The 26,113-nt window shown below is 43.4% G+C and overlaps 1 protein-coding gene across 1 annotated transcript in view; it reads left to right on the top strand.

Moving 5' to 3' along the window:
* The window catches only part of NPSR1 (neuropeptide S receptor 1), an 835,810-nt gene that overhangs the window by 510,734 nt on the left and 298,963 nt on the right, over window positions 1–26,113 (top strand). The window contains exon 6 of the mRNA XM_040433038.1: window positions 15,546–15,622. Coding sequence (XP_040288972.1) covers window positions 15,546–15,622 — 77 coding nt within the window. The remainder of the gene's footprint in view (window positions 1–15,545; window positions 15,623–26,113) is intronic.

Below are 26,113 nucleotides of genomic sequence, written 5' to 3'. Positions count from 1 at the left end.
ACAGAGACCTAAGGTAACCCTGGAGGAGCTGCAGAGTTCCACAGCAGAGACTGGAGTATCTGTACATAGGACGAGAATAAGCCGTACGCTCCATAGAGTTGGGCTTTATGGCAGAGTAGCCAGAAGAAAGACATTACTTTCAGCTAAAAACAATAAGGCACATTGTGAGTTTGCGAAAAGGCATGTGAGAGACTCCCAAAATGTATGGAGGAAGGTGCTCTGGTATAATGAGACTAAAATTGAACTTTTCGACCATCAAAGAAAATGCTATGTCTGGCGCAAACCCAACACATCACATCACCCAAAGAACACCATCCCCACAGTGAAACATGGTGGTGGCAGCATCATGCTGTGGTGATGTTTTTCAGTAGCCGAGACTGGGAAACTGGTCAGAGTTGAGGGAAAGATGGATGGTGCTAAATACAGGGATATTCTTCAGCAAAACCTGTACCACTCTGTGTGTGATTTGAGGCTAGGACGGAGGTTCACCTTCCAGCAGGACAATGACCCCAAACACACTGCTAAAGCAACACTTGAGTAGTTTAAAGGGAAACATGTAAATGTGTTGGAATGGCCTAGTCACAGCCCAGATCTCAATCCAATAGAAAATCTGTGGTCAGACTTAAAGATTGCTGTTCACAAGCGCAAACCATCCAACTTGAAGGAGCTGGAGCAGTTTTGCAAGGAGGAAAAATCACCGCTCATCTGAACAGCCCCATTAATGTGAATGGGTCCAGATTCAATGCGGGTGCAATGCGTTCACCTCACGCATTGCACCCGCACGGAATTCTCACCCGTGTGAAAGGGGCCTAAGGGTTACATAGCATCATAAATCAATATAATGCTGTGACCCCCGGCAGCGCTGGGAGTTCAGGCCAGGAGCTGCAATGCGGACCCGCAGCGTGACCAACGCTAGTCTGCAAGGGCCCTAAGGCTGGGTTCACACTTGAGCGTTTTACAGCGCGTTCAAACGCGCTGTAAAACGCTCAACACATGAAAACCAATGCTTCCCTATGGCCCTGGTTCTCACTTGAGCGTTTTACAGCGCGTTTGAACGCGCTGAAAAACGCCCTACGCTCAAACAAGTTCTTGAGCTTCTTTGGGGCGTTTTGTCGCGCGTTTGCAGCCATAGGACACTGCTGTTAATCACACAAATGCGCGTAATACGCGCGTTGACTATGGACAAAAACGTGCGACAAAAACGCGCGACACAAACGCGCGTTAAACGCGCATATCAAATACGCTCAGGTCTGAACCCAGCCTAAGGGTTTGTTTTTTGCTGGCCAGTTGGTACTTTCTAATAGCAGCCTTTACTATTGCATATAATGCATTGGGAAGTTGGAAAGAAAAACTCTGAATGGGGTGGATTTGGAAAAGAAACACAATTCCACCACACTTTTATAGGTTTTGTTTTTATGGTGTTCCCTATGAAGTAAATCTGACCTGTTTTATGATTACAGCGATACAACATTTATATAGTCTTTCTTTTGTTTAAATACTGAATAAACCTTTGGAAAAAGATAATTTTTTCTTTGCATCGCCATATTTTGACCGTCATAACTTTTTTATATTTACTTCTATGGAGCTGTGTTGGGGCTTATTTCTTACTGGGCGATCTGTACTGTTTATTAATGCCATTTACTTTATATTAAAAAAAAATTTGAGGATGTGAAGCTTTTAAATAAAAGGTGAATACATTAATATTTTAATAGTTCAGGCATTTTGAGATGCTACAATGCCTATGGTGTCTAATTTTTGTTGTTTATTTATTTTTATTTTTATTATAGAGGGGTGGTTTGAATTAAAAAAATAATAATTTTTTTACATTTTTTTTAAACTTAAATAAAATGTTTTACACTTATATTAACCGCCTCACGTCCGCCCATAGGATATAAACGTCCTATGGGTGGACGTCTATTTCTGACAGCACGTTTTAAAACGTCCTGTCAGAAATAGCAGCTGCACGCTAATCGTGCAGCTGCTGATCGGGTTGCCCGCTGTCAGTGACAGCAGGGCAACCCAGAGAGGAGGCAGGGACAGTGCCCAGGTGTCCCTGCCTTCACGATCGCTGCAGACACAGCGCTCACCGAGCGCTGTGTCTGCAGAGCAGGAAGCGCTGTGCGCTTCCTGTTCCGGCCCGGCGGTCATGTGACCGCCGGGACCGGAGTGTGCAGGAGCTGTGTGAGGTCTCTCAGAGACCTCGATCAGCCCTGCACTGAGGCTGTACAGCGCAGGATTGCTGCTGTACAGCCTCTATAGGGGTGCATTTGTCCTGTAACTGGGGCTACTATGTCAGCCCCAGTTACAGGAGAAATCAACAGTGTAAAAAAAAAAAAAAAGTGAAGTAAATGTCCCCCAGAGGTCTTGTATGACCTTATGGGGGACGAAAAGTGTAAAATAAAATAAAAATAAAATAAAGGGTTGAAAAAATAAAATAAAAAAAAGTTTCACATGTAAAAAAAAAAAAAATCCCAAGTAAGGAATAAAAAAAAAAATTAAAAATAGAAAAAATAAAATAAAATAGACATATTTAGTATTGCCGCGTCCGTAAAAACCAGCTCTATAAAAATATCAGATGACCTAACCCCTCGGGTGAACACCGTAAAAAATAAATAAAAAAAACTGTGTCAAAACAAGCAATTTTTGTCACCTTGCATCACAAAAGGTGCAACACCAAGTGATCAAAAACGCGTATGTCCCACAAAATGGTACCAATAAAACCGTCACCTCATCCCGCAAAAAATGAGCCCCTACATAAGAAAATCTCTCAAAAAATAAAAAAACTATAGCTCTTAGAACATGGAGACACTAAAACATCATTTTTTTGGTTTCAAAAATGCTATTATTGTGTTAAAGTGAAACAAATAAAAAAAAGTATACATATTAGGTATTGCCGCGTCTGTAAAAACCAGCTCTATAAAAATATCACATGACCTAACCCCTCGGGTGAACACCGTAAAAAATAAATAAAAAAAACTGTGTCAAAACAAGCAATTTTTGTCACCTTGCATCACAAAAGGTGCAACACCAAGTGATCAAAAACGCGTATGTCCCACAAAATAGTACCAATAAAACCGTCACCTCATCCCGCAAAAAATGAGCCCCTACATAAGAAAATCTTTCAAAAAATAAAAAAACTATAGCTCTCAGAACATGGACACATTAAAACATAATTTTTTGGTTTCAAAAATGCTATTATTGTGTAAAACTTTAATAAATGAGAAAAAGTATACATATTAGGTATCGCCACGTCCGTAACAATCTGCTCTATAAAAATGTCACTTGACTGAACCCCTCAGGTGAACGCTGTAAAAATAAATAAATAGAAACTGTGCTAAAACAACCAATTTTTTGGTCACCTTGCACCATAAAGTGTTATAATGAATGATCAAAAAATCATATGTACCCAAAAATAGTACTAATAAAACTGGCACCTATCCCCTAGTTTCCAAAATGGGGTCACTTCTTGGGAGTTTCTACTGTAAGGGTGCATCAGGGGGCTTCAAATGGGACATGGCATCTAAAAACCATGTGGAGTTCCTTTCCTTCTGCGCCCTGCCTTGTGCCCATACAGCAGTTTACGACCACATGTGGTGTGTTTCTGTAAACCGCAGAATCTGGGTAATAAATATTGAGTTTTGTTTGGCTGTTAACCATCGATGTGTTAAAGAAAAAAATTGATTCAAATGGAAAATCTGCCAAAAAAGTGAAATTTTAAAATTTGATCTCCATTTTCCTTTAATTCTTGTGGAACGCCTAAAGGGTTAACAAAGTTTGTAAAATCGGTTTTGAATACCTTGAGGGGTGTAGTTTCTACAATGGGGTCATTTATGGGGGTATCCACTATGTAGGCCCCACAAAGTGACTTCAGACCTGAACTGGTCCTTATAAAGTGGGTTTTGGCAATTTTCTTAAAAATTTGAAGAATTGCTTCTAAACTTCTAAGCCTTCTAACGTCCTAAAAAAATAAAATGACATTTCCAAAATGATGCCAACATAAAGTAGACATATGGGGAATGTTAAATAATAAATATTTTATGAGGTATCACTTTCTGTTTTAAAAGCAGAGAAATTGAAATTTAGAAAATTGCGAATTTTTCAAATTTTTGGGTAAATTTGGGATTTTTTCATAAATAAAGGTGAAATATTTTGACTCAAATTTATGACTATCATGAAGTACAATGTGTCACGAGAAAACAATCTCTGAATGACTTGGATAAATAAAGGCGTTCCAAAGTTATTACCACATAAAGTGAGATATGTCAGTTTTGCAAAATTTGGCCTGGTCAGGAAGGGGGCAAAGGGCCCAGATGGGAAGTGGTTAAAGGGATTCTGTCACCTGGATTTTGCCTATAGAGCTGCGGACATGCTCTGCTAGATTGACGCTAGCATGTCCGCAATATACATTCCCCATAGCTCTCAGTGCTTTTATTGTGTTAAAAAAACTATTTTATATATATATATAAATGAGGCAAGTAAGGTGCCCAAGGGGCTGTTACTAACATTTCTGGAGCCCAGCCACGCCCACTATGAAGGAGCCCAGCACCGCCCGCATCCTCCGAATCTCATCCTTGTTCCCCAACGTCACAAAGTTAGGCCTATTGCGAACCGCATTTGCAGATCCGCAATACACGGGCACCGTTCCGTGTGCATTCCGCATCACGGATGCGGACCCATTCAATTCAATGGGTCTGCAAACCTGGATATGCGGAATGATGCGGAACGGAAGCACAGAACGGAACCCTATGGAAGCACTACGGAGTGCTTCCGTGTGGTTTCATCCCGTACTTCCGTTCCACAAAAAGATAGAACATGTCCTATCTTTTTGCCGAACGGCCGGATCGCGGACCCATTAAAGTGAATGGGTCCGCGATCCGCTGCGGCTGCCCCACGGACGGCTTTCGTGCATTGCGGCCCGCATTTTGCAGGCCGCAGCATGACAACAAGGCGCGCACGTTTGTAATCTCGCAGCTAGCGCATGTGCAGTTCGTTCCCTGAGGCTGATGCCAGCTCAGGGAAGGGAAGGAACACTATGCCTTTAGATCTCTTCTTCCATACACTATTTTAATTGAATACAGTAGTGTATGGGAAATTCAGTATATTTCTATGGAGTACTGCCACCTGCAGAACGCAATGGGAACTACCACTCTATTAGCCTGGAACTCTTCCTATAGATCCTATGGAAAGCTTCCCCAGATGCCATGGTCACAGTGCCATTTTAAAGACCTGACCTCTGCTGCACATGTACAGTGATGGTCGGGAAGGGTTTAATAGTGCACCCACCCCCGCCTTGAGTTAACAAGGGGCGCAGAAGACTGCCTCAGGGGCCAGAAGTGGCCTGCAGGCCATGCGTTTGAGCCCCTTGCTTTAAATGGAAATGAATTTTCTAATAAAGCATTTCCGTTAGCTGATCTTCCAAAGTTTGTGTGAATTTTGCAAAACACAATTATAGTGCCCACTATAAGAAAATAAGAATCTTTTGAATATACTCACATTCTTATAATAATTGAATAAACTGTCTTACACCATGCCCCTTTGCTTCCCTTGTCACCAGTCCTCACTACACTAGGTATTGATCAGATGTCCATGGTGACCTCCCATTAGTCAGCAAAGTATATTTATAAGGGCTCATTCACACGACCGTGGTTTTGTTCCGAATCTGAGCCGCATTTGTTGCGGCCTGGGTGCGGACCATTCACTTCAATGGGGCCTCAAAAGATGCGGCCACGCAAAAATGAGAGATCATGTCCTATGCTTGTTTGCTTGTTTTGCTGACAAGAATATGCATTTCTATAATGGTCCGTCAATTCTGTTCCGCAAATTGCTGAAGACACACGGGCGTCATCCGTGTTTTGCGGATCCACAATTTGCAGACCACAAAACATGGCACGTTCGTGTGAACAAACCCCAAGGATTTTTATGTTCCTGCATAGTAAATGATTTTACTAAAATTTACCTAAATGACAGTTGCAAATACATTTTGTACAAAATTATTTGGGCCTGTCTGCCAATCAGAAGGGAACCTGCACTCTCTGAATTTTATGGTGGCCATTATGGCACATAAGGGCTCATGCACACGACCGTGCAGTTTTTTGCTGTCCGCAAATTGCGGATCTGCAAAAAACGGATGCCTCCTGTGTGCCTTTCGCAATTTGGAACAGGAGGCCCATTATAGAAATGTCTATTCTTGTCCGCAAACCAGACAAGAATAGGACATGCCTCATAATTTTTGCGGGGCTACGGAACGGAGCAACAGATGTGGACAGCACACAGAGTGCTGTCTGCATCTTTTGCGGATGCATTGAAAGGAATGGTTCCGTATACGGACCGTATACAGAACCAAAATATGGCCCGTATACGGAACACAAAAAACTTTGTGTGCATGAGCCCCAACTGGTAGGATTTACTGTTAGGTTCCCGTCTGATAGAGATCGCCTTGACGTTTGGCAGACGGGACCAAATAACTTTGTATGTACAAAATATATTCGCCAAGAATCACAAATTTGCTAAATAAGCATAGCATTAGCACCAGAATTTGGTTTGCAGAGTGCTGCTGCATTGTCTTTTTTTCCTGTATGTTTCTAGCCATGGGAGCGTGCACCTGCACATTGGGATGTGCTGACTGACCCCCTTTTTTTGCAGTTGTACTAAGTTGGAGGTGTGGCTGACTCCAGCTGGTGTTGCATCCCTGGCCAGCCTGTCTGCCCCATATGAACAAAGGATCCCAGCAGTCGCGTCTTTGTGAATCAAATGTCTTTTATTCCATAGACCAGGACCAGGTTTCGGCAATGTGCCTTCATCAACAGGTAATCCAAATACAAACTTAACAGACTATATATGCTCTACAGTCACCGCCCACAGGAGCAAAAGTCCATCCCATAAAGGGAATGGCCAGAAAGTAACAGGTGTAATCAATTTAATAATAGACAAACCAAAGCAGAGAAAAAAGCATCTAGATAGATATTTCATCTTACATTTGTAGATAATACTCTTGTATAACTTTCAAATTTTCAATACCTGAGAAATAAACAGCAAAATATTATAAATATATAACAAAATTATTATATTACAGATACATAACCTCATATTCCCTATTGAGGCCTCTAGGGTGCAATGTGTCCAATGTATGGATCCAAAAGGCTTCCCTCCGTAGCAACATCTTATTAATGTCACCCCCCCTCCGTGGTCTAATCACCTGCTCTATAACCTGGAATTTCAGTTGGGCAATAGAATGTCTGCACTTTTCAAAGTGGCTTGGAATGGGTAATAATAAATTTTTAGTTCTAATGGTCGATTTGTGTTTGTTAATTCTGTCCCTCACTGCCTGCATTGTCTGACCAATGTACAACAGACCACAAGGGCATTTAATCAGATAAACAACATTTGAAGACTCGCATGTAAAAAAACCTTTTACTTCAAACGGATTCCCGGTGTGTGGATGATAAAATGTAGGGCCCTTTATGATGTGTGAACACTGGAGACAATGCAGGCAGGGGAACGTCCCTTTACGCGGTGTTGATAATACACTTTGACGTAACCGATGTTTAGTGCCCCCTAAATCCGCTTTCACTAGCATATCCCTGTAACTGGGGTTCTTCCTATTACAAATCAGGGGTAAACTTTTAAATTCTGAGACCTCTGGATAGGCCTTACCCAATAAATGCCAGTGTTTTCTTACAATATTGTCAATATATGCATTAAAGGGGTGAAATTTATGGATAAATGCTATCCTAGCATCATCCTTTTTCTTATGTTTAACCCTCACTTGACAAGCACCACTGTTCGTTAATACATCTAAGGGATATCCTCTTTCTCTGAATCTAATAGTCATTTCCCCCAGCCTCTGATCCTGTAAGAGCGGATCCGTAACAATCCGCCTTACCCGCTGATATTGAGATTTAGGTATAGACCTTTTTAAGGAAGGGGGGTGTGCACTCAAATAATGCAAAATACTGTTTCGATCCGTTTCCTTCCTATAGAGGTCAGTGGATAATTCACCTTCCTTGTTTTTTTTAACCAATGTATCCAAAAAACTGACTTTATCTCTATCGCATGTCATTGTAAACTGTAGACCTTCACATGCTGAATTCAGATGATCCATAAACGCCACCAGGGTCTCACGTGGCCCCGCCCATACGCAAAAAATATCATCAATAAACCTTTTCCAAATCAAAATGTTCTCAATATAGAATTCATTGGTATATACATATGTTTCCTCAAATGAAGCCATGAATATATTTGCATAGGGCGGGGCCACGTTTGACCCCATCGCGGTCCCACGCTTCTGGAGATAATAATTATCCCCAAATAAAAAATAATTCTCTATCAGAACAATGTTCAACAGATGTAGAAAAAAATCACGTAAAGATGCAGTGTATTCACTAGTCTCCAAAATCTTAGATACCGCCTGGATCCCCTCCCTGTGGCTAATCGACGTGTAAAGACTCACAACGTCGATAGTCACAAGGAGGCTATCCTCAGGAACATGGCCCAAATCATTAATCAGTCGTAGAAAATGAGAAGTATCTAATAGAAAAGATTTAGTATTCCTAACAAATGGTGTCAGGGCTTTTTCTAATACTATGGCCAATGGACTAAGAATAGAATCTACTGAGGACACAATAGGGCGTCCAGGGGGATCTATAAGGGTCTTGTGCACTTTAGGTAAAATGTATAATACCGGGGTGATGGGGGATTGCTTAATCAAGAATCTACTCATGTCTGAGTCGATCGTACCGGCTGTTTCAAAATGCTTAACCATGGTGACAATTTTCTCTTTAATTCTCCAAACTGGATCTCTATCAAGTAGTTGGTATGTTTGAACATCAGACAGCTGTCTCAAGACTTCATTAATATATTTCTCCCTATCCATCACCACAATCGAACCCCCCTTATCAGCAGGTTTTATCATAAGAGTATTGTCCTCCATAAGAGCCCTGATCGCTCTTTTTTCTTCCATAGTAATGTTTGGAGTCATGAATAGTCCACCATGCTTTACCTTGTCACAATGCTCTCTTATTTCTTTAAGTATTAATTGTGCATATGTCTCCACCGGATGGTACGTCTTCGGCGGCATGAATGTGGACTTATTACTGAGTCCCAGATCTTTCAAATGCAGGCATGTATCAGCTGGTACAATGTCAGTGCGTTGAACAGGCAGAGACGATTGCGCAAAATGTGCTTTCAGCCTCACTTTTCGAAGAAATTGTTGTACATCTATGTCCATTTGAAAACTGTCAAATCTGGGTGAGGGACTAAACGACAGGCCTTTTTGCAATGCCTCTACTTGCTGGCTATTGAGACATCGGGACGATAAATTTATAATCAAAGATTGACTCTTACCTGAGACCGAGTCTGTACTTGATGCGGTCCCGTCTCCGATACGATGCCGACGGTGTTTGCGGCCTGCTCGCCTGTGTCTCCTCCGCCGCGCGGACGCCGTCTGCCTTTCTGAAAAGGGCGCATCTCGCGTGCGCCTGTTGATTCGTTGCCAGAACTTGACGTGAAAGATCCTGATCTCGCGGGTCTTCTGAAACCTGATCGCTGACGAAATGACGTGTCCTGCCATCTGTAAACCTTGTTCAGGTGATAATCCTCGCAATCTCGTAGGAACTTGGATCGTTTCCTATCTTCTGTCTCTCTTTTATAAGTTGCAATGTGAGTGTCGACAGTTTCTTTTAATTTATTAAATTCCTCAGAGGTTAATGAATCTCGCAACTGTTGCTCCGTAGTTGCTACTTGCTCAGTGATGTCACAAATCGCCTTTTGAATGCGATTAATCGTGAGTAAGATCAAGTCATATGAACATTTATTAATGATACGTTCAAAGTCCTTGCAATATTCACTGTCCTCAGCAAAGAAGGTTGGACACAAATGCACTCTGAGACCTCTTGGAATTCTATTCACTTTATAGTATTCGGCTAGTGTGGCCGCATGAAGTTCATAAGAGGTCAGTCTTCTAAGTTCTCTCTCTAAATGACGTTTTTTCAATTCGCTTGTAGGAATATTAAGAAAATCCGATGTTGATGTTACCTGTGAGAGGATCCTGTCTGCTTCAGCAGTATCAAAGCTCAATGTAGAAGCTGTAGAACTCATTTGGAAATGGTGGTGCACGGTTCCAAAAAATTCAAATTTAGATGTGGGGAAACCAGCACTCACTCAAATGCACGCTGCACGGGAGAGGACGTCAATCCACAGTAATATGAACAAAGGATCCCAGCAGTCGCGTCTTTGTGAATCAAATGTCTTTTATTCCATAGACCAGGACCAGGTTTCGGCAATGTGCCTTCATCAACAGGTAATCCAAATACAAACTTAACAGACTATATATGCTCTACAGTCACCGCCCACAGGAGCAAAAGTCCATCCCATAAAGGGAATGGCCAGAAAGTAACAGGTGTAATCAATTTAATAATAGACAAACCAAAGCAGAGAAAAAAGCATCTAGATAGATATTTCATCTTACATTTGTAGATAATACTCTTGTATAACTTTCAAATTTTCAATACCTGAGAAATAAACAGCAAAATATTATAAATATATAACAAAATTATTATATTACAGATACATAACCTCATATTCCCTATTGAGGCCTCTAGGGTGCAATGTGTCCAATGTATGGATCCAAAAGGCTTCCCTCCGTAGCAACATCTTATTAATGTCACCCCCCCTCCGTGGTCTAATCACCTGCTCTATAACCTGGAATTTCAGTTGGGCAATAGTGCAGACATTCTATTGCCCAACTGAAATTCCAGGTTATAGAGCAGGTGATTAGACCACGGAGGGGGGGTGACATTAATAAGATGTTGCTACGGAGGGAAGCCTTTTGGATCCATACATTGGACACATTGCACCCTAGAGGCCTCAATAGGGAATATGAGGTTATGTATCTGTAATATAATAATTTTGTTATATATTTATAATATTTTGCTGTTTATTTCTCAGGTATTGAAAATTTGAAAGTTATACAAGAGTATTATCTACAAATGTAAGATGAAATATCTATCTAGATGCTTTTTTCTCTGCTTTGGTTTGTCTATTATTAAATTGATTACACCTGTTACTTTCTGGCCATTCCCTTTATGGGATGGACTTTTGCTCCTGTGGGCGGTGACTGTAGAGCATATATAGTCTGTTAAGTTTGTATTTGGATTACCTGTTGATGAAGGCACATTGCCGAAACCTGGTCCTGGTCTATGGAATAAAAGACATTTGATTCACAAAGACGCGACTGCTGGGATCCTTTGTTCATATTACTGTGGATTGACGTCCTCTCCCGTGCAGCGTGCATTTGAGTGAGTGCTGGTTTCCCCACATCTAAATTTGAATTTTTTGGAACCGTGCACCACCATTTCCAAATGAGTTCTACAGCTTCTACATTGAGCTTTGATACTGCTGAAGCAGACAGGATCCTCTCACAGGTAACATCAACATCGGATTTTCTTAATATTCCTACAAGCGAATTGAAAAAACGTCATTTAGAGAGAGAACTTAGAAGACTGACCTCTTATGAACTTCATGCGGCCACACTAGCCGAATACTATAAAGTGAATAGAATTCCAAGAGGTCTCAGAGTGCATTTGTGTCCAACCTTCTTTGCTGAGGACAGTGAATATTGCAAGGACTTTGAACGTATCATTAATAAATGTTCATATGACTTGATCTTACTCACGATTAATCGCATTCAAAAGGCGATTGGTGACATCACTGAGCAAGTAGCAACTACGGAGCAACAGTTGCGAGATTCATTAACCTCTGAGGAATTTAATAAATTAAAAGAAACTGTCGACACTCACATTGCAACTTATAAAAGAGAGACAGAAGATAGGAAACGATCCAAGTTCCTACGAGATTGCGAGGATTATCACCTGAACAAGGTTTACAGATGGCAGGACACGTCATTTCGTCAGCGATCAGGTTTCAGAAGACCCGCGAGATCAGGATCTTTCACGTCAAGTTCTGGCAACGAATCAACAGGCGCACGCGAGATGCGCCCTTTTCAGAAAGGCAGACGGCGTCCGCGCGGCGGAGGAGACACAGGCGAGCAGGCCGCAAACACCGTCGGCATCGTATCGGAGACGGGACCGCATCAAGTACAGACTCGGTCTCAGGTAAGAGTCAATCTTTGATTATAAATTTATCGTCCCGATGTCTCAATAGCCAGCAAGTAGAGGCATTGCAAAAAGGCCTGTCGTTTAGTCCCTCACCCAGATTTGACAGTTTTCAAATGGACATAGATGTACAACAATTTCTTCGAAAAGTGAGGCTGAAAGCACATTTTGCGCAATCGTCTCTGCCTGTTCAACGCACTGACATTGTACCAGCTGATACATGCCTGCATTTGAAAGATCTGGGACTCAGTAATAAGTCCACATTCATGCCGCCGAAGACGTACCATCCGGTGGAGACATATGCACAATTAATACTTAAAGAAATAAGAGAGCATTGTGACAAGGTAAAGCATGGTGGACTATTCATGACTCCAAACATTACTATGGAAGAAAAAAGAGCGATCAGGGATCTTATGGAGGACAATACTCTTATGATAAAACCTGCTGATAAGGGGGGTTCGATTATGGTGATGGATAGGGAGAAATATATTAATGAAGTCTTGAGACAGCTGTCTGATGTTCAAACATACCAACTACTTGATAGAGATCCAGTTTGGAGAATTAAAGAGAAAATTGTCACCATGGTTAAGCATTTTGAAACAGCCGGTACGATCGACTCAGACATGAGTAGATTCTTGATTAAGCAATCCCCCATCACCCCGGTATTATACATTTTACCTAAAGTGCACAAGACCCTTATAGATCCCCCTGGACGCCCTATTGTGTCCTCAGTAGATTCTATTCTTAGTCCATTGGCCATAGTATTAGAAAAAGCCCTGACACCATTTGTTAGGAATACTAAATCTTTTCTATTAGATACTTCTCATTTTCTACGAATGATTAATGATTTGGGCCATGTTCCTGAGGATAGCCTCCTTGTGACTATCGACGTTGTGAGTCTTTACACGTCGATTAGCCACAGGGAGGGGATCCAGGCGGTATCTAAGATTTTGGAGACTAGTGAATACACTGCATCTTTACGTGATTTTTTTCTACATCTGTTGAACATTGTTCTGATAGAGAATTATTTTTTATTTGGGGATAATTATTATCTCCAGAAGCGTGGGACCGCGATGGGGTCAAACGTGGCCCCGCCCTATGCAAATATATTCATGGCTTCATTTGAGGAAACATATGTATATACCAATGAATTCTATATTGAGAACATTTTGATTTGGAAAAGGTTTATTGATGATATTTTTTGCGTATGGGCGGGGCCACGTGAGACCCTGGTGGCGTTTATGGATCATCTGAATTCAGCATGTGAAGGTCTACAGTTTACAATGACATGCGATAGAGATAAAGTCAGTTTTTTGGATACATTGGTTAAAAAAAACAAGGAAGGTGAATTATCCACTGACCTCTATAGGAAGGAAACGGATCGAAACAGTATTTTGCATTATTCGAGTGCACACCCCCCTTCCTTAAAAAGGTCTATACCTAAATCTCAATATCAGCGGGTAAGGCGGATTGTTACGGATCCGCTCTTACAGGATCAGAGGCTGGGGGAAATGACTATTAGATTCAGAGAAAGAGGATATCCCTTAGATGTATTAACGAACAGTGGTGCTTGTCAAGTGAGGGTTAAACATAAGAAAAAGGATGATGCTAGGATAGCATTTATCCATAAATTTCACCCCTTTAATGCATATATTGACAATATTGTAAGAAAACACTGGCATTTATTGGGTAAGGCCTATCCAGAGGTCTCAGAATTTAAAAGTTTACCCCTGATTTGTAATAGGAAGAACCCCAGTTACAGGGATATGCTAGTGAAAGCGGATTTAGGGGGCACTAAACATCGGTTACGTCAAAGTGTATTATCAACACCGCGTAAAGGGACGTTCCCCTGCCTGCATTGTCTCCAGTATTCACACATCATAAAGGGCCCTACATTTTATCATCCACACACCGGGAATCCGTTTGAAGTAAAAGGTTTTTTTTACATGCGAGTCTTCAAATGTTGTTTATCTGATTAAATGCCCTTGTGGTCTGTTGTACATTGGTCAGACAATGCAGGCAGTGAGGGACAGAATTAACAAACACAAATCGACCATTAGAACTAAAAATTTATTATTACCCATTCCAAGCCACTTTGAAAAGTGCAGACATTCTATTGCCCAACTGAAATTCCAGGTTATAGAGCAGGTGATTAGACCACGGAGGGGGGGTGACATTAATAAGATGTTGCTACGGAGGGAAGCCTTTTGGATCCATACATTGAACACATTGCACCCTAGAGGCCTCAATAGGGAATATGAGGTTATGTATCTGTAATATAATAATTTTGTTATATATTTATAATATTTTGCTGTTTATTTCTCAGGTATTGAAAATTTGAAAGTTATACAAGAGTATTATCTACAAATGTAAGATGAAATATCTATCTAGATGCTTTTTTCTCTGCTTTGGTTTGTCTATTATTAAATTGATTACACCTGTTACTTTCTGGCCATTCCCTTTATGGGATGGACTTTTGCTCCTGTGGGCGGTGACTGTAGAGCATATATAGTCTGTTAAGTTTGTATTTGGATTACCTGTTGATGAAGGCACATTGCCGAAACCTGGTCCTGGTCTATGGAATAAAAGACATTTGATTCACAAAGACGCGACTGCTGGGATCCTTTGTTCATATTACTGTGGATTGACGTCCTCTCCCGTGCAGCGTGCATTTGAGTGAGTGCTGGTTTCCCCACATCTAAATGTCTGCCCCATAGGCTGATTTTAATTAGAGTAAGTATAAAGCTGTAGCCTGCTCTACCTGCTCTCCCTGTACTCATTGGAAGCCTTTTGGTACCCGGAGAGGTATAGAGTGGGCTCTCATTGTATTTATTGGAAGCCATTTGGCACCAGGAGAGGTATAGAGTGGGCTCAGCATGCATGTTGGTACCCGGATTAAATGGAGGCTGTTATGGCACCAGAAATAGTAGAAAACAGAGTGGACTCAGCATGCATGTGGAACCTGCACTCCCTGAATTTTATGATGGCCATTACGGCACATAACAGGTAGGATTTAGTGTTAGGTTCCCGTCTGATATAGATCGCCTTGACGTTTGGCAGACGGGCCCAAATAATTTTGTACAAAATGTATTTGCCAAGAATCTCAAATTTGCTAAATAACACCAGAATGTTTTCTATAATTATGGCATTATTGTACTTTATTTGTGTTTGCAGAGTGCTGCTGCATTGTCTTTTTTCCCTGTATGACTCTAGCCATGGCAGCGTGCACCTGCGCATTGGGATGTGCTGACTGACCTCCCTTTTTTTTGTTGTTAAGACGATATATCAGGCGGATGTGTTATGTAATTAAATTCAAATTTGTATGTCTGGTGAGCTCTTCCAGTACAGACCATTTATTAAATGTTTTATGCTATGTTATTTAGCAGCTGTGCAAGGTTTTTTGTTTTCTTACATTTTCACTTTATTTTTCAACAGTGTAATTTATTTCATTGTGATAAGAACAATATGGGCAAAGAGCAAGGCGCATACAGTAATTGTTTCCAACTGTACCGGTGAGTTTTTGATCTTGATCATTTTCTAAATGGTTTTACATAGAAATGAATTTCATTAATTTATGTAAAAAATATGTAATCTTCTGCTTGCCACTGATTTCAACTGTTTGTATAATATTAGATAAACACGGCTGCTTTCTTTGAGAAATACTGATGGCCTCAATTCCAATTTGATTAAGGACTCAAATTTCTTCTGAAACCAGTTCTATATAATAATGAGACATGCTAGCAAAACCCTTGACAGGCTGTAATTCATAACACAACAACTGGGTGACCACACGTACATGTTTTGAAAGTTGGTCCTCACATGCCCAGCCAAGAGCAAAGTTAAGAAAGGACACATCTGTAGTGCCACTCGAGTCAACAGGCTAGTCAATTCATTGGAACAGGGAGGAGCTTCAGTAGCCAACTCAAACTATGTACAAAAGTGGTGCTGTATTTGAAAGGCATGGAAGAAGATTGCCATCCCCAACCCCCATAAAATCATTAGCCTTAGGCCTCATGCACACGACCGTTGTGTGCATCCGCGGCCGTTGTTCCGTTTATTTTCGCGGACCCATTGACTTTCAATGGGTCCGTGGAAAAGTCGGAAAATGCACCGTTTGGCTTCCGCGTCCGTGATCCGTTTTTCCAGTCCGTGAAAAAAATAGGACCTGTCCTATTTTTTTCACGGACCCATTCAAGTCAATGGGTCCGTGAAAAATCACGGATGCACACAAGATAGTCGTCCGTGATCCGTGTCCATTTTTCCTATAATTTTCAATGCAAACTTGACTTAGTTTTTTTTTTTTCACTTCTCATGTCCGTGGATCCTTCAAAAATCAAGGAAGACCCACGGAAGAAAAAACGGTCACGGAACAATGGAAATCCGTTTTGCGGACCGCAAAAAAAAACGGTCGTGTGCATGAGGCCTTATGTGGGAAAATATTTTAAAAGTTGCAACATATACAGTTATTAAATTTGGATTTATGTGTTTCAACTAGTTTTGGTCAAGCACCAAAGTGCTCAGGTGCTCGAGTAGAACACCTGGGTATGCATCTTGGACTCCCAGGTCGCTGCTGGGAGCGATGTTGTCCGAGTAGTACTCCATTTTTACAGACTGACAATAAAACGCACCAAACCGAAGATAAAATCGATTTTAGAGGAACAATTGTTAGGAAACATTCTTTCCTATATATTTACTTGTATATAAAGTGCAAGTGCTGCCAAAAATTACAAGGAAGAGGCACTCCGATAAAACTTGTATATCACATAAAGGAGGGCCTCATTCACATTGTGGTACAATGTAGACTCCTACACTCATAAAGCCTATGCACTAAGTGAAAGGGCTGCCAAAAATTACAAGGCACTCTAATACACCCTTTATTACACATAAAGGAGGGCATAATACAAACACTTGAAATATTATGATTGATGGCCTGCTGGTGACCATCTAAAACATTATGGGCGAGGGCCTGCTGCCAAGCTAACATCCTAAAAATGTTATGGGCGAGGGCCTGCTGCCGAGCTGACCATCTAAAACATATTGGTTGAGGGCCTGCTGGTGAGCCTCAAAAACATTATGGGTGAGGGCCCGCTGCTGAGCTGACCCTCTAAAATATTTGGAGCGAGGGCAGTCTAATAAGCATGTTGATATGATGGCTGAGGAGGAGAATGAGAAAAGGGAGATTGAACCATATACCCTTTTTAGTGGTGGAAAGGGTACATGGGAATACAGGGTATTCAATGCACCATAAAAAACACTTTTTAGAGTGCCTTTATGTTCAGCCGCTTTCCTCTGCTGGAGTAGAGAAGCTAGGGGCAATCCAGGCCTTGTTTATTTTTATAAGAGTCAACCGGTCAGTAGAGATGGCCTTGTGGTTCGCCTGGCGGTCGTTTTGTGGCGAACATTGCTCGTTCGCCGAACAGGCGATCAAATGGCGATGTCCGCCGGCGCCATATTCTTTGCATTGTGCAGAACTTTGACCCATGACGCATCCATCAGGTGGAACAGGAAAGCCAATTGAGACATTTCAGCACATGGACACACCCTCTACCCTATAAAAAAAAAACGATCTGGCTGCCATTTTACATTCTGTTTTTTGCCAGTGTAGGGAGAGTTTGCTGTGTGGAGCAGGGACAGACTGTTAGAGAGTATAAAGACACCAAACGTTAGCTAATAGGGCCACAAAAGTCCTTTTAGGGACTTGTATAGGTGTGCTATCGATAGGTGTGACATACTGAGGGGTGTAGTATACTTATAATATACACTGCTCAAAAAAATAAAGGGAACACAAAAATAACACATCCTAGATCTGAATTAATTAAATATTCTTCTGAAATACTTTGTTCTTTACATAGTTGAATGTGCTGACAACAAAATCACACAAAAATAAAAAAATGGAAATCAAATTTTTCAACCCATGGAGGTCTGTGGAAAAACACACTACAGGCTGATCCAACTTTGATGTAATGTCCTTAAAACAAGTCAAAATGAGGCTCAGTAGTGTGTGTGGCCTCCACGTGCCTGTATGACCTCCCTACAATGCCTGTGCATGCTCATGATGAGGTGGCGGACAGTCTCCTGAGGGATCTCCTCCCAGACCTGGACTAAAACATCTGCCAACTCCTGGACAGTCTGGTGGATAGAGCGAGACATGATGTCCCAGATGTGCTCAATTGGATTCAGGTCTGGGGAACGGGCGGGCCAGTCCATAGCATCAATGCCTTCGTCTTGCAGGAACTGCTGACACACTCAAGCCACATGAGGTCTAGCATTGTCTTGCATTAGGAGGAACCCAGGGCTAACCGCACCAGCATATGGTCTCACAAGGGGTCTGAGGATCTCATCTCGGTACCTAATGGCAGTCAGGCTACCTCTGGCAAGGACATGGAGGGCTGTGCGGCCCTCCAAAGAAATGCCACCCCACACCATTACTGACCCAATGCCAAACCGGTCATGCTGGAGGATGTTGCAGGCAGCAGAACGTTCTCCACGGCGTCTCCAGACCCTGTCACGTCTGTCCCATGTGCTCAGTTTTAACCTGCTTTCATCTGTGAAGAGCACAGGGCGCCAGTGGCGAATTTGCCAAACGTCCTGCACGGTGTTGGGCTGTAAGCACAACCCCCACCTGTGGACGTCAGGCCCTCATATCACCCTCATATCACCCTCATGGAGTCTGTTTCTGACCGTTTGAGCAGACACATGCACATTTGTGGCCTGCTGGAGGTCATTTTGCAGGGCTCTGGCAGTGCTCCTCCTGTTCCTCCTTGCACAAAAGCGGAGGTAGCGGTCCTGCTGCTGGGTTGTTGCCCTCCTACGGCCTCCTCCACGTCTCCTGATGTACTGGCCTGTCTCCTGGTAGCGCCTCCATGCTCTGGACACTACGCTGACAGACACAGCAAACCTTCTTGCCACAGCTCGCATTGATGTGCCATCCTGGATAAGCTGCACTACCTGAGCCACTTGTGTCGGTTGTAGACTCCGTCTCATGCTACCACTAGAGTGAAAGCACCGGCAGCATTCAAAAGTGACCAAAACATCAGCCAGGAAGCATAGGAACTGAGAAGTGGTCTGTGGTCCCCACCTGTAGAACCACTCCTTTTATAGGGGGTGTCTTGCTAATTGCCTATAATTTACACCTGTTGTCTATCCCATTTGCACAACAGCATGTGAAATTGATTGTCACTCAGTGTTGCTTCCTAAGTGGACGGTTTGATTTCACAGAAGTGTGTGTCGGGATTCGAACCCGTGACCAGCCACATCCCAGGCGGTAGCCCTGCTTACTAGGCTACCGTCCTCTCTGGACATTACTCCCTGAAACCTATTATGTAACCTCAGTCTTGCCAAGCTTTGCTCATCACCCTTGATTCCCCACACCTGGTACTTCCCTATATAAGTCCAGCCCCTTGCACTCTAGCTTGCTGATTATTGAGCTCCTGAGCCTTGATCAAGCTTCTCCTCATCTGTTGCTCCTGCTACTACTGAAAGTCCACTGCTGACCAGGAATTGCCTACCGACTACTCTTCTGCTTGTCCCTACCTACTGAACTGCTACCACCGTTGCCATCCGGATTGTCTGACCACGCTTACTGCCGCCTGCCCTGACCCACCGCCTGCCTACCGACTACTCTTCTGCTTGTCCCTACCTACTACCTGCCTGCGGTCCTTGCCACTGGGCTCCACTCCTACCTCCAGCCAGCGGTCCTCTGGCTCAGGTGAGCCTATAGGATTGTTACAGTGTGATTGACTTGGAGTTACATTGTGTTGTTTAAGTGTTCTCTTTATTTTTTTGAGCAGTGTACTTTCTAACATAGAAACTTTGTAACAGGGTCATTTTGAAAATGACAGGCAGAGGAAGAGGCAGACCGTTCCACAGGGGTGGTTGGGGTCGGGCAGGTGCACCAGGCCGGGGCTTAAGTGGGAAGTTGGAGAAGGTGCGTGCGATTACCACAAAGGACGCACCAGAGTTGGTTGAGTGGCTCACTCAGCCTTCCGCCTTTGCACCCTCCTCATCCTCTGTATCTGCACCACTTGCCCGTCAGATGCCTGATTTGTGACTGCCCGACGTGCTGGAACTCCACCTTGTATATGCTTGATAGGCTTCTCCAGCAGAAACGTGCCGTTAATGACTACATGTACGAACTCTGCGGCAGGACAGGTTCTGGGAGCTTCTCTTTTTTTTTTTTTTTTTTTTTTTTTTTTCTTGCCAGTGGCTGCTCATGCGCGACGCATGCAGACTTTTGCGGCCATTTGAGATTATCAAACAGGTCAGAAGCAGCCAGGGCTCCATTGGTGACATCGTACCTTACGCCTTCTTTCTGGAGCGTGCATTGCATCTTGTCATTAATCAAGCCGTCGAGGAGCAGGAGCAGGATGATGAGTAAGTTGCAATGCTGAATGAATTCCCAGGGGGGATACTCCATCTGAGACAAGTCAGCAGGAGTCTGAAGAGGAGTCAGAGGAGGATGGTGCCTGGGGCGAGGAGGAGGAGGAGCAAGAAGAACAGGCTTTAAACTTTTCTGGGATCCCTGGTGTTGTCCGTGGATGGGGGGAGGAGACAGAGGACGACATTCGCCTGGGCGATAAGCAGGAGCCAGGCCACTTCACCGAATCCAATTTGGTGTAAATGGGGGGGCCTTCATGCTCCAGTTTTTGAAGAGGAACCCCTATATCAAAAGCATAAAGGGCAAGGAGCAGTACTGGGTGGCAAGGTACTTAGACCCCCGGTACAAACACAAAATGGCGGACATGTTAACAGCATCACAGAGGGCTGTCAGAATGCAGCATTTCCAGGCCTTTCTGTGAGATGCAGCATTCTGCTGTTGCTTGCGCTGGCAGAATTTTCACCCACAGAGAAAGTTGCGAGTACCAATCCTACAGTGCATGCAAGAAGAGGGCGGTTTGAAGATGTGTTGGTCACTTCTGATATGAGATCAATCTTGCATACAACCCATCGACAGCCGCCCTCCGAATCCAGCCTCATGGAACGCCTAGACCGACAGGTGCCCGACTACATCGGGTTAAAGGACGATGTGGACGCTCTGAGAAGCGAGGAACCCCTTGACTACTGGGTGTGCAGGCTTGACCTGTTGCCAGAGCTGGCACAATTTACTATGGAACTCTTGGCTTGTCCTTCGTTGAGTGTCCTGTCTGAAAGGACGTTCAGCGCAGCAGGGGATATCGTAACTGATAAGCGCATTCGTCTAGCTCACGACAGTGTGGACTACCTCACATTTCTAAAAATGAGGCATGGATCTTGGAGGAATTCAACACCTGTGACGACCACGTGTTACCAAATTTCAACTATTATAATTTTTTAGAGGGGGGATTTTGTTAGCCATATTTTTAATCCAATTATTATTATTTTTTTTTTTAAACATATGTATTTGACATCTATTTGTACTGGCCTGCAGTAAAATTGATATCTAATGACCGTCTAATATACCTCCAGCCACATAATTACTTGTTCTTTTCTGTCCGGTGAATGCCTAATGTTTGGGGCCTGTAATCTAACTGGCCAACAGAAGTTATTATACGGTGACCGCCTAATGTACGTTCAGCCACATTATCAATTGTTCTCTTTTTGTACGGTGAATGCCTAATGTTTGGGGCCTGTACTCCAGTGGCCTACATTAAAATTTTTATCCATTGACCGCATAATGTACCTCGAGCCACATAATCACAATTTCTTTTATGTCAGGTGAATGTCTAATTTTTAAGAACCGTACTCCCGTGGCCTAAAATAAAAAAAAATTCTAGGCTCCAGTAGGGCACATTTTAGAGAATTTCCCTTTAAGACGCATAAAAACAGCCCCTGATTAAAATACATGTTTTTGCCATTGATCCCCCTCTGGTATGTCACTGTCCATGTTGTGGGACGATTTGTGCACTTCTTGTAAGTATTTGGCGGCTTCAAATATGACTAAGGTTTTTCAAGTTCATCTGCCCTTAACCTCTGAAGGACCCATGACGTACATGTACGTCATCTCTGGCCATGACTTAAGGACCAGAGAAGTACATGACGTACTTATACATCGGGTAGGTGCAGGAGCTGCGCCCGCTCGATCAGCGGCAGGGGTCTGGCAGTCACTGATAGCCGGACCCTGCTGCATGTGCCGGTATTGGTGAAATCACCGATGCCGGCGCATTAACCCCTGCACAGCTGTGGTCAGCGCTGACCACGGCACGTGCGATGTCCGTGCAGGGGGGAAGCAGCCATCGTGTCCTCGTGCTGCTGTGATGGGGACCCGATGGCATGGAAGGCAGCACGATGCCTTTCTTAGGCATCGTGGCTGCCTTTCGGGAGAGCCTGTAAGATCCAGCCCCCTGGATCTCACAGGCAGGAAGCTGTAAGTGTATTAGTGTGTAATACACTAACCGCCAATGCATGACAATGCAGAAGTACTGTCATGCATTGTAAAGGGGATCAGACCCCCAAAAGTTGAAGTCCTAGAGTGGGACAAAAAATAAAGTGAAAGAAAAAAGTTTTCTCCCAAAAAATTAAGTTTCAAGTAAAAAAAAAATATATATATCCTTTTGCCAAAATAAAGGGAGTTTTCTTTTTTTCCTATTTTTTACAAAAAAAAAGTAGACATATTAGGCTACTTTCACAATGGCGTTTCACGGATACGTTTGAAACGGATCAGTCAATAAAATGTCTAAACGGAGACAAACGGAAGCCATTCAGACGGATCCGTACAAACGGATCCGTCCGTATTGCGGATCCGTTTGTCACATTCGTTTCCATTTTTGCATCCGTTTAGCGGATCCGTTTTGGAATGAGTAGCATCCCAAAGGTTCCCCCCTCTTCATGTATTCAGATCCCCAGGGTTGTCATGCTCCTAATTTCTCCGGGGCCATCTTGTTGAAATTCAAATTTGGTCCGATTTTAGCTTTGATCATGGACCACACCTTTCGGACTCTTGTACACGACTACATGCACTTAAAAATGTATAGTGTTCGTTAGCGGGCCATATGTCCCTGATCGTCATTGATCGTGCGTACGGGAGTATAGAGCATCATGATGCTGACCATGTTGTGCCGCACACTGGGCTATTTTCCCGCACTCATATGATCTATTAGTGCAAGACAATATCCCCGCGGGCAGCTCGACTTGCACAGAATCATTGTACACTATGATGCTGTGTACTCTCGTGCGCACGATCAATGCCACTATGGGACATATGGCCCGCTCGCGGACGGTATGTCTCTGGGGGCATACAGTCGTGTGCAAGAGGCCTTAAAGGGGTTTTCTCATCTCAGACAATGGGGGCATACTGCTAGGATATGCCCACATTGTCTTATAGGTGCGGGTACCCTCACATATTGAGAACGGAGCCAAGAAAGTAGATGAGGGCGCACTGCGCAGCCGCCCTCCATTCATTTCTATGGGAGAGGTGGGGATTAGCGCTTGGTGGTGGACGTATAACGGGAAATTTGTGGTCCTCCAGCAACAGTGCTCTACGCTCCGTTCTCGATAGGTGAGGGTTCCATTGGTGGGACCCGCACCTCTATCAGACAATGGGGGCATATTCAAGCAAAATCCCCCCCCCCCCCCCATTGTCTAATGTGAATACCCCTTTAACAACTGTATGTCCCTTGCGTGTCCCTTGTGGTAATCACACTAGTTATGTCATAGCGTCATCGGGAAATCATTAAACTGTAAAATTACAATTTATTAATGAATTCCTGATGCTGATGGACCGTGATTCCCACAAGGGCTCATATGAAAGGGCACAAGATTGAATAATGAACAAGCATCTGCTTGTTCATTGTGCCAATCATAGGGTCTACGATCAATAAAGAGCCAAAAGGGAGTTTGGAAAGAAGTTGAAGGAAAATAGTGGGGAGGAGCAGAATAAGACAGAAGGGAACACATGCTTGGGGGGGGGGGGGGGGGGGGAAGGGAAAGGGTGGCGGTACTGGCCACTGGTGTGGGATGGAGGGTAGGTGTGGGGTGGGGGTGGGGGTGGGGGGGAGTTGGGGCGGTGCATAATTTGCCATGACCCGTTCTCTAGCATGATCTTGATCTTAATCTCTTGCAACTGCTTGGGCGGCATTGAGTCCATCAAACTGATTATACTTAGCCCATAATGTTAGTTTGGGCTGCGCTGAATTGCCAACTCCGCCACCTCCCAGCGGCGAATCAAGTCACTAAACTCCTTCTGATATTCGTCAAAACCTTCTAGAGCGTCGGAAATGACCTACAAGGTTCGCATAATCAGTTCGATTTGGCCTACCGGATCTCTGCCAGCTCACCAGGGCTCTTAAATTTTGGCGAAAACCAAAGAGCCTCTGTTGAGCAGAGGGATCCGGTAGGGGACCCGGATTGTCCTGAGCCGATGCATGAGGGACCGGAGGGCTGGCGCTGGCGATCTGTTCCGGTTCCACCTGGGGGTTGTTCAGGCTCCCGAATGCTGCAGGCACTTCTGTAAAAAAAAAAAAAAAAAAAAAAGAAAGTAAATAATTGTCCTTTAACCCCTTAAGGACTTAGGGCATACCGGTACGCCCTATTTCCCGAATCCTTAAGGACTCAGGGCGTACCGGTACGTCCTAAGTTTAAATCGGGATTGCGGTGTCGAGGGGGTTAATCCCAACAGGATGCCGGTTGAAGTCATTCAGCCGGCATCCTGTCACAACACCAGGGGGGGTCATGTGACCCCACCCGTATCGGCGATCGCCGCAAACCCCAGGTCAATGCAGAAAGCGCAGCAAACCGCAGGTCTGAAGTTTCTGAGATCAGAAACTTTAACATGCCCAAAATATAGATTTTCACCCCCCCCCCCTGCACCCCTGAGTGATTTTATGGCGGCGGGTGGTGCAGGTGGGGGGGGGTTGTGGGCAGTGCGGCAGACGGGATCACGATCCCCCGCCCTCCTCCTCTTGAAAAATCATTGGTGGCCAGTGGTTATACCAGAGTGTCAGCACATTGCTGACACTCTGGTATAAACGGCTGACATCTGTGCAGATGTCAGCCGTTTAACCCTTTCCATACCGCGGTCCGTACGGACCGCTGTATGGAAAAGGTTAACAGTCAGGGTCAGGGAGCTCCCTAGTCTTCCATCGGGGGGCTGCTGTGCCTTTGCAGCCCCCAGACAGGATGGGGTGACCCCCTCCTTACCCTTCCCCGTCTGCTCAGTTGTGGCCACAACCGAGCAGACGGGGAAGGTTCCCATGGCAACAGGACGCCTTCTCAGGCATCCTGCTGTCCATGGTGCTGAACAGATCTGTGCTAAAGGCATAGATCTGCTCAAAGTGTAAGTAAAATACAGTACAATACACTATATAGTGTACTGTACTGTATTATACAGACATCAAACCCACTGGATCTTCAAGAACCAAGTGAGTCTGGGTAAAAAAAAAGTGAAAAAAGTAAAGTTAAAAAAAACCATTTATCACTGAATAAAAATAAAAAAAATAAAATACACTACACATATTGGGTATCGCCGTGTTCGTAACGACCTGATCTATAAAACGGTCATGTTACTTCCCCGCACTGAACGCCATAAAAAAAAAAAAAAAAACTGAGGAAATTGAAATTTTGCCCACCTTACTTCCCAAAAAAGGTAATAAAAGTGATCAAAAAAGTCGCATGTATGCCAAAATAGTACCAATCAAACCGTCATCTCATCCTGCAAAAATCATACCCTACCCAAGATAATCGCCCAAAAACTGAAAACTGTGGCTTTTAGACTATGGAAACACTAAAAGATTTTTTTTGTTTCAAAAATGAAATCATTGTGTAAAACTTACATAAATAAAAAAATTGTATACATATTAGGTATCGCCACGTCTGTGACAGCCTGCTCTATAAAAATACCACATGATCTAACCTGTCAGATGAATGTTGTAAATAACAAAAAAAAAAACTGTGCCAAAAAAGCTATTTCTTGTTATCTTGCCTCAAAAAAATCATATGTACCCTAAACTAGTTCCAAAAAAACTGCCACCCTATCCCGTAGATTCTAAAATAAGGTCACTTTTTTGGAGTTTCTACTCTAGGGGTGCACA

This window comes from Bufo bufo, chromosome 5 (genome assembly GCF_905171765.1).
Source record: "Bufo bufo chromosome 5, aBufBuf1.1, whole genome shotgun sequence".
Lineage (NCBI taxonomy): Eukaryota > Metazoa > Chordata > Amphibia > Anura > Bufonidae > Bufo > Bufo bufo.
Note: the sequence above shows the minus strand (reverse complement) of the source record. Positions and strands in the feature narration are given on the sequence as shown.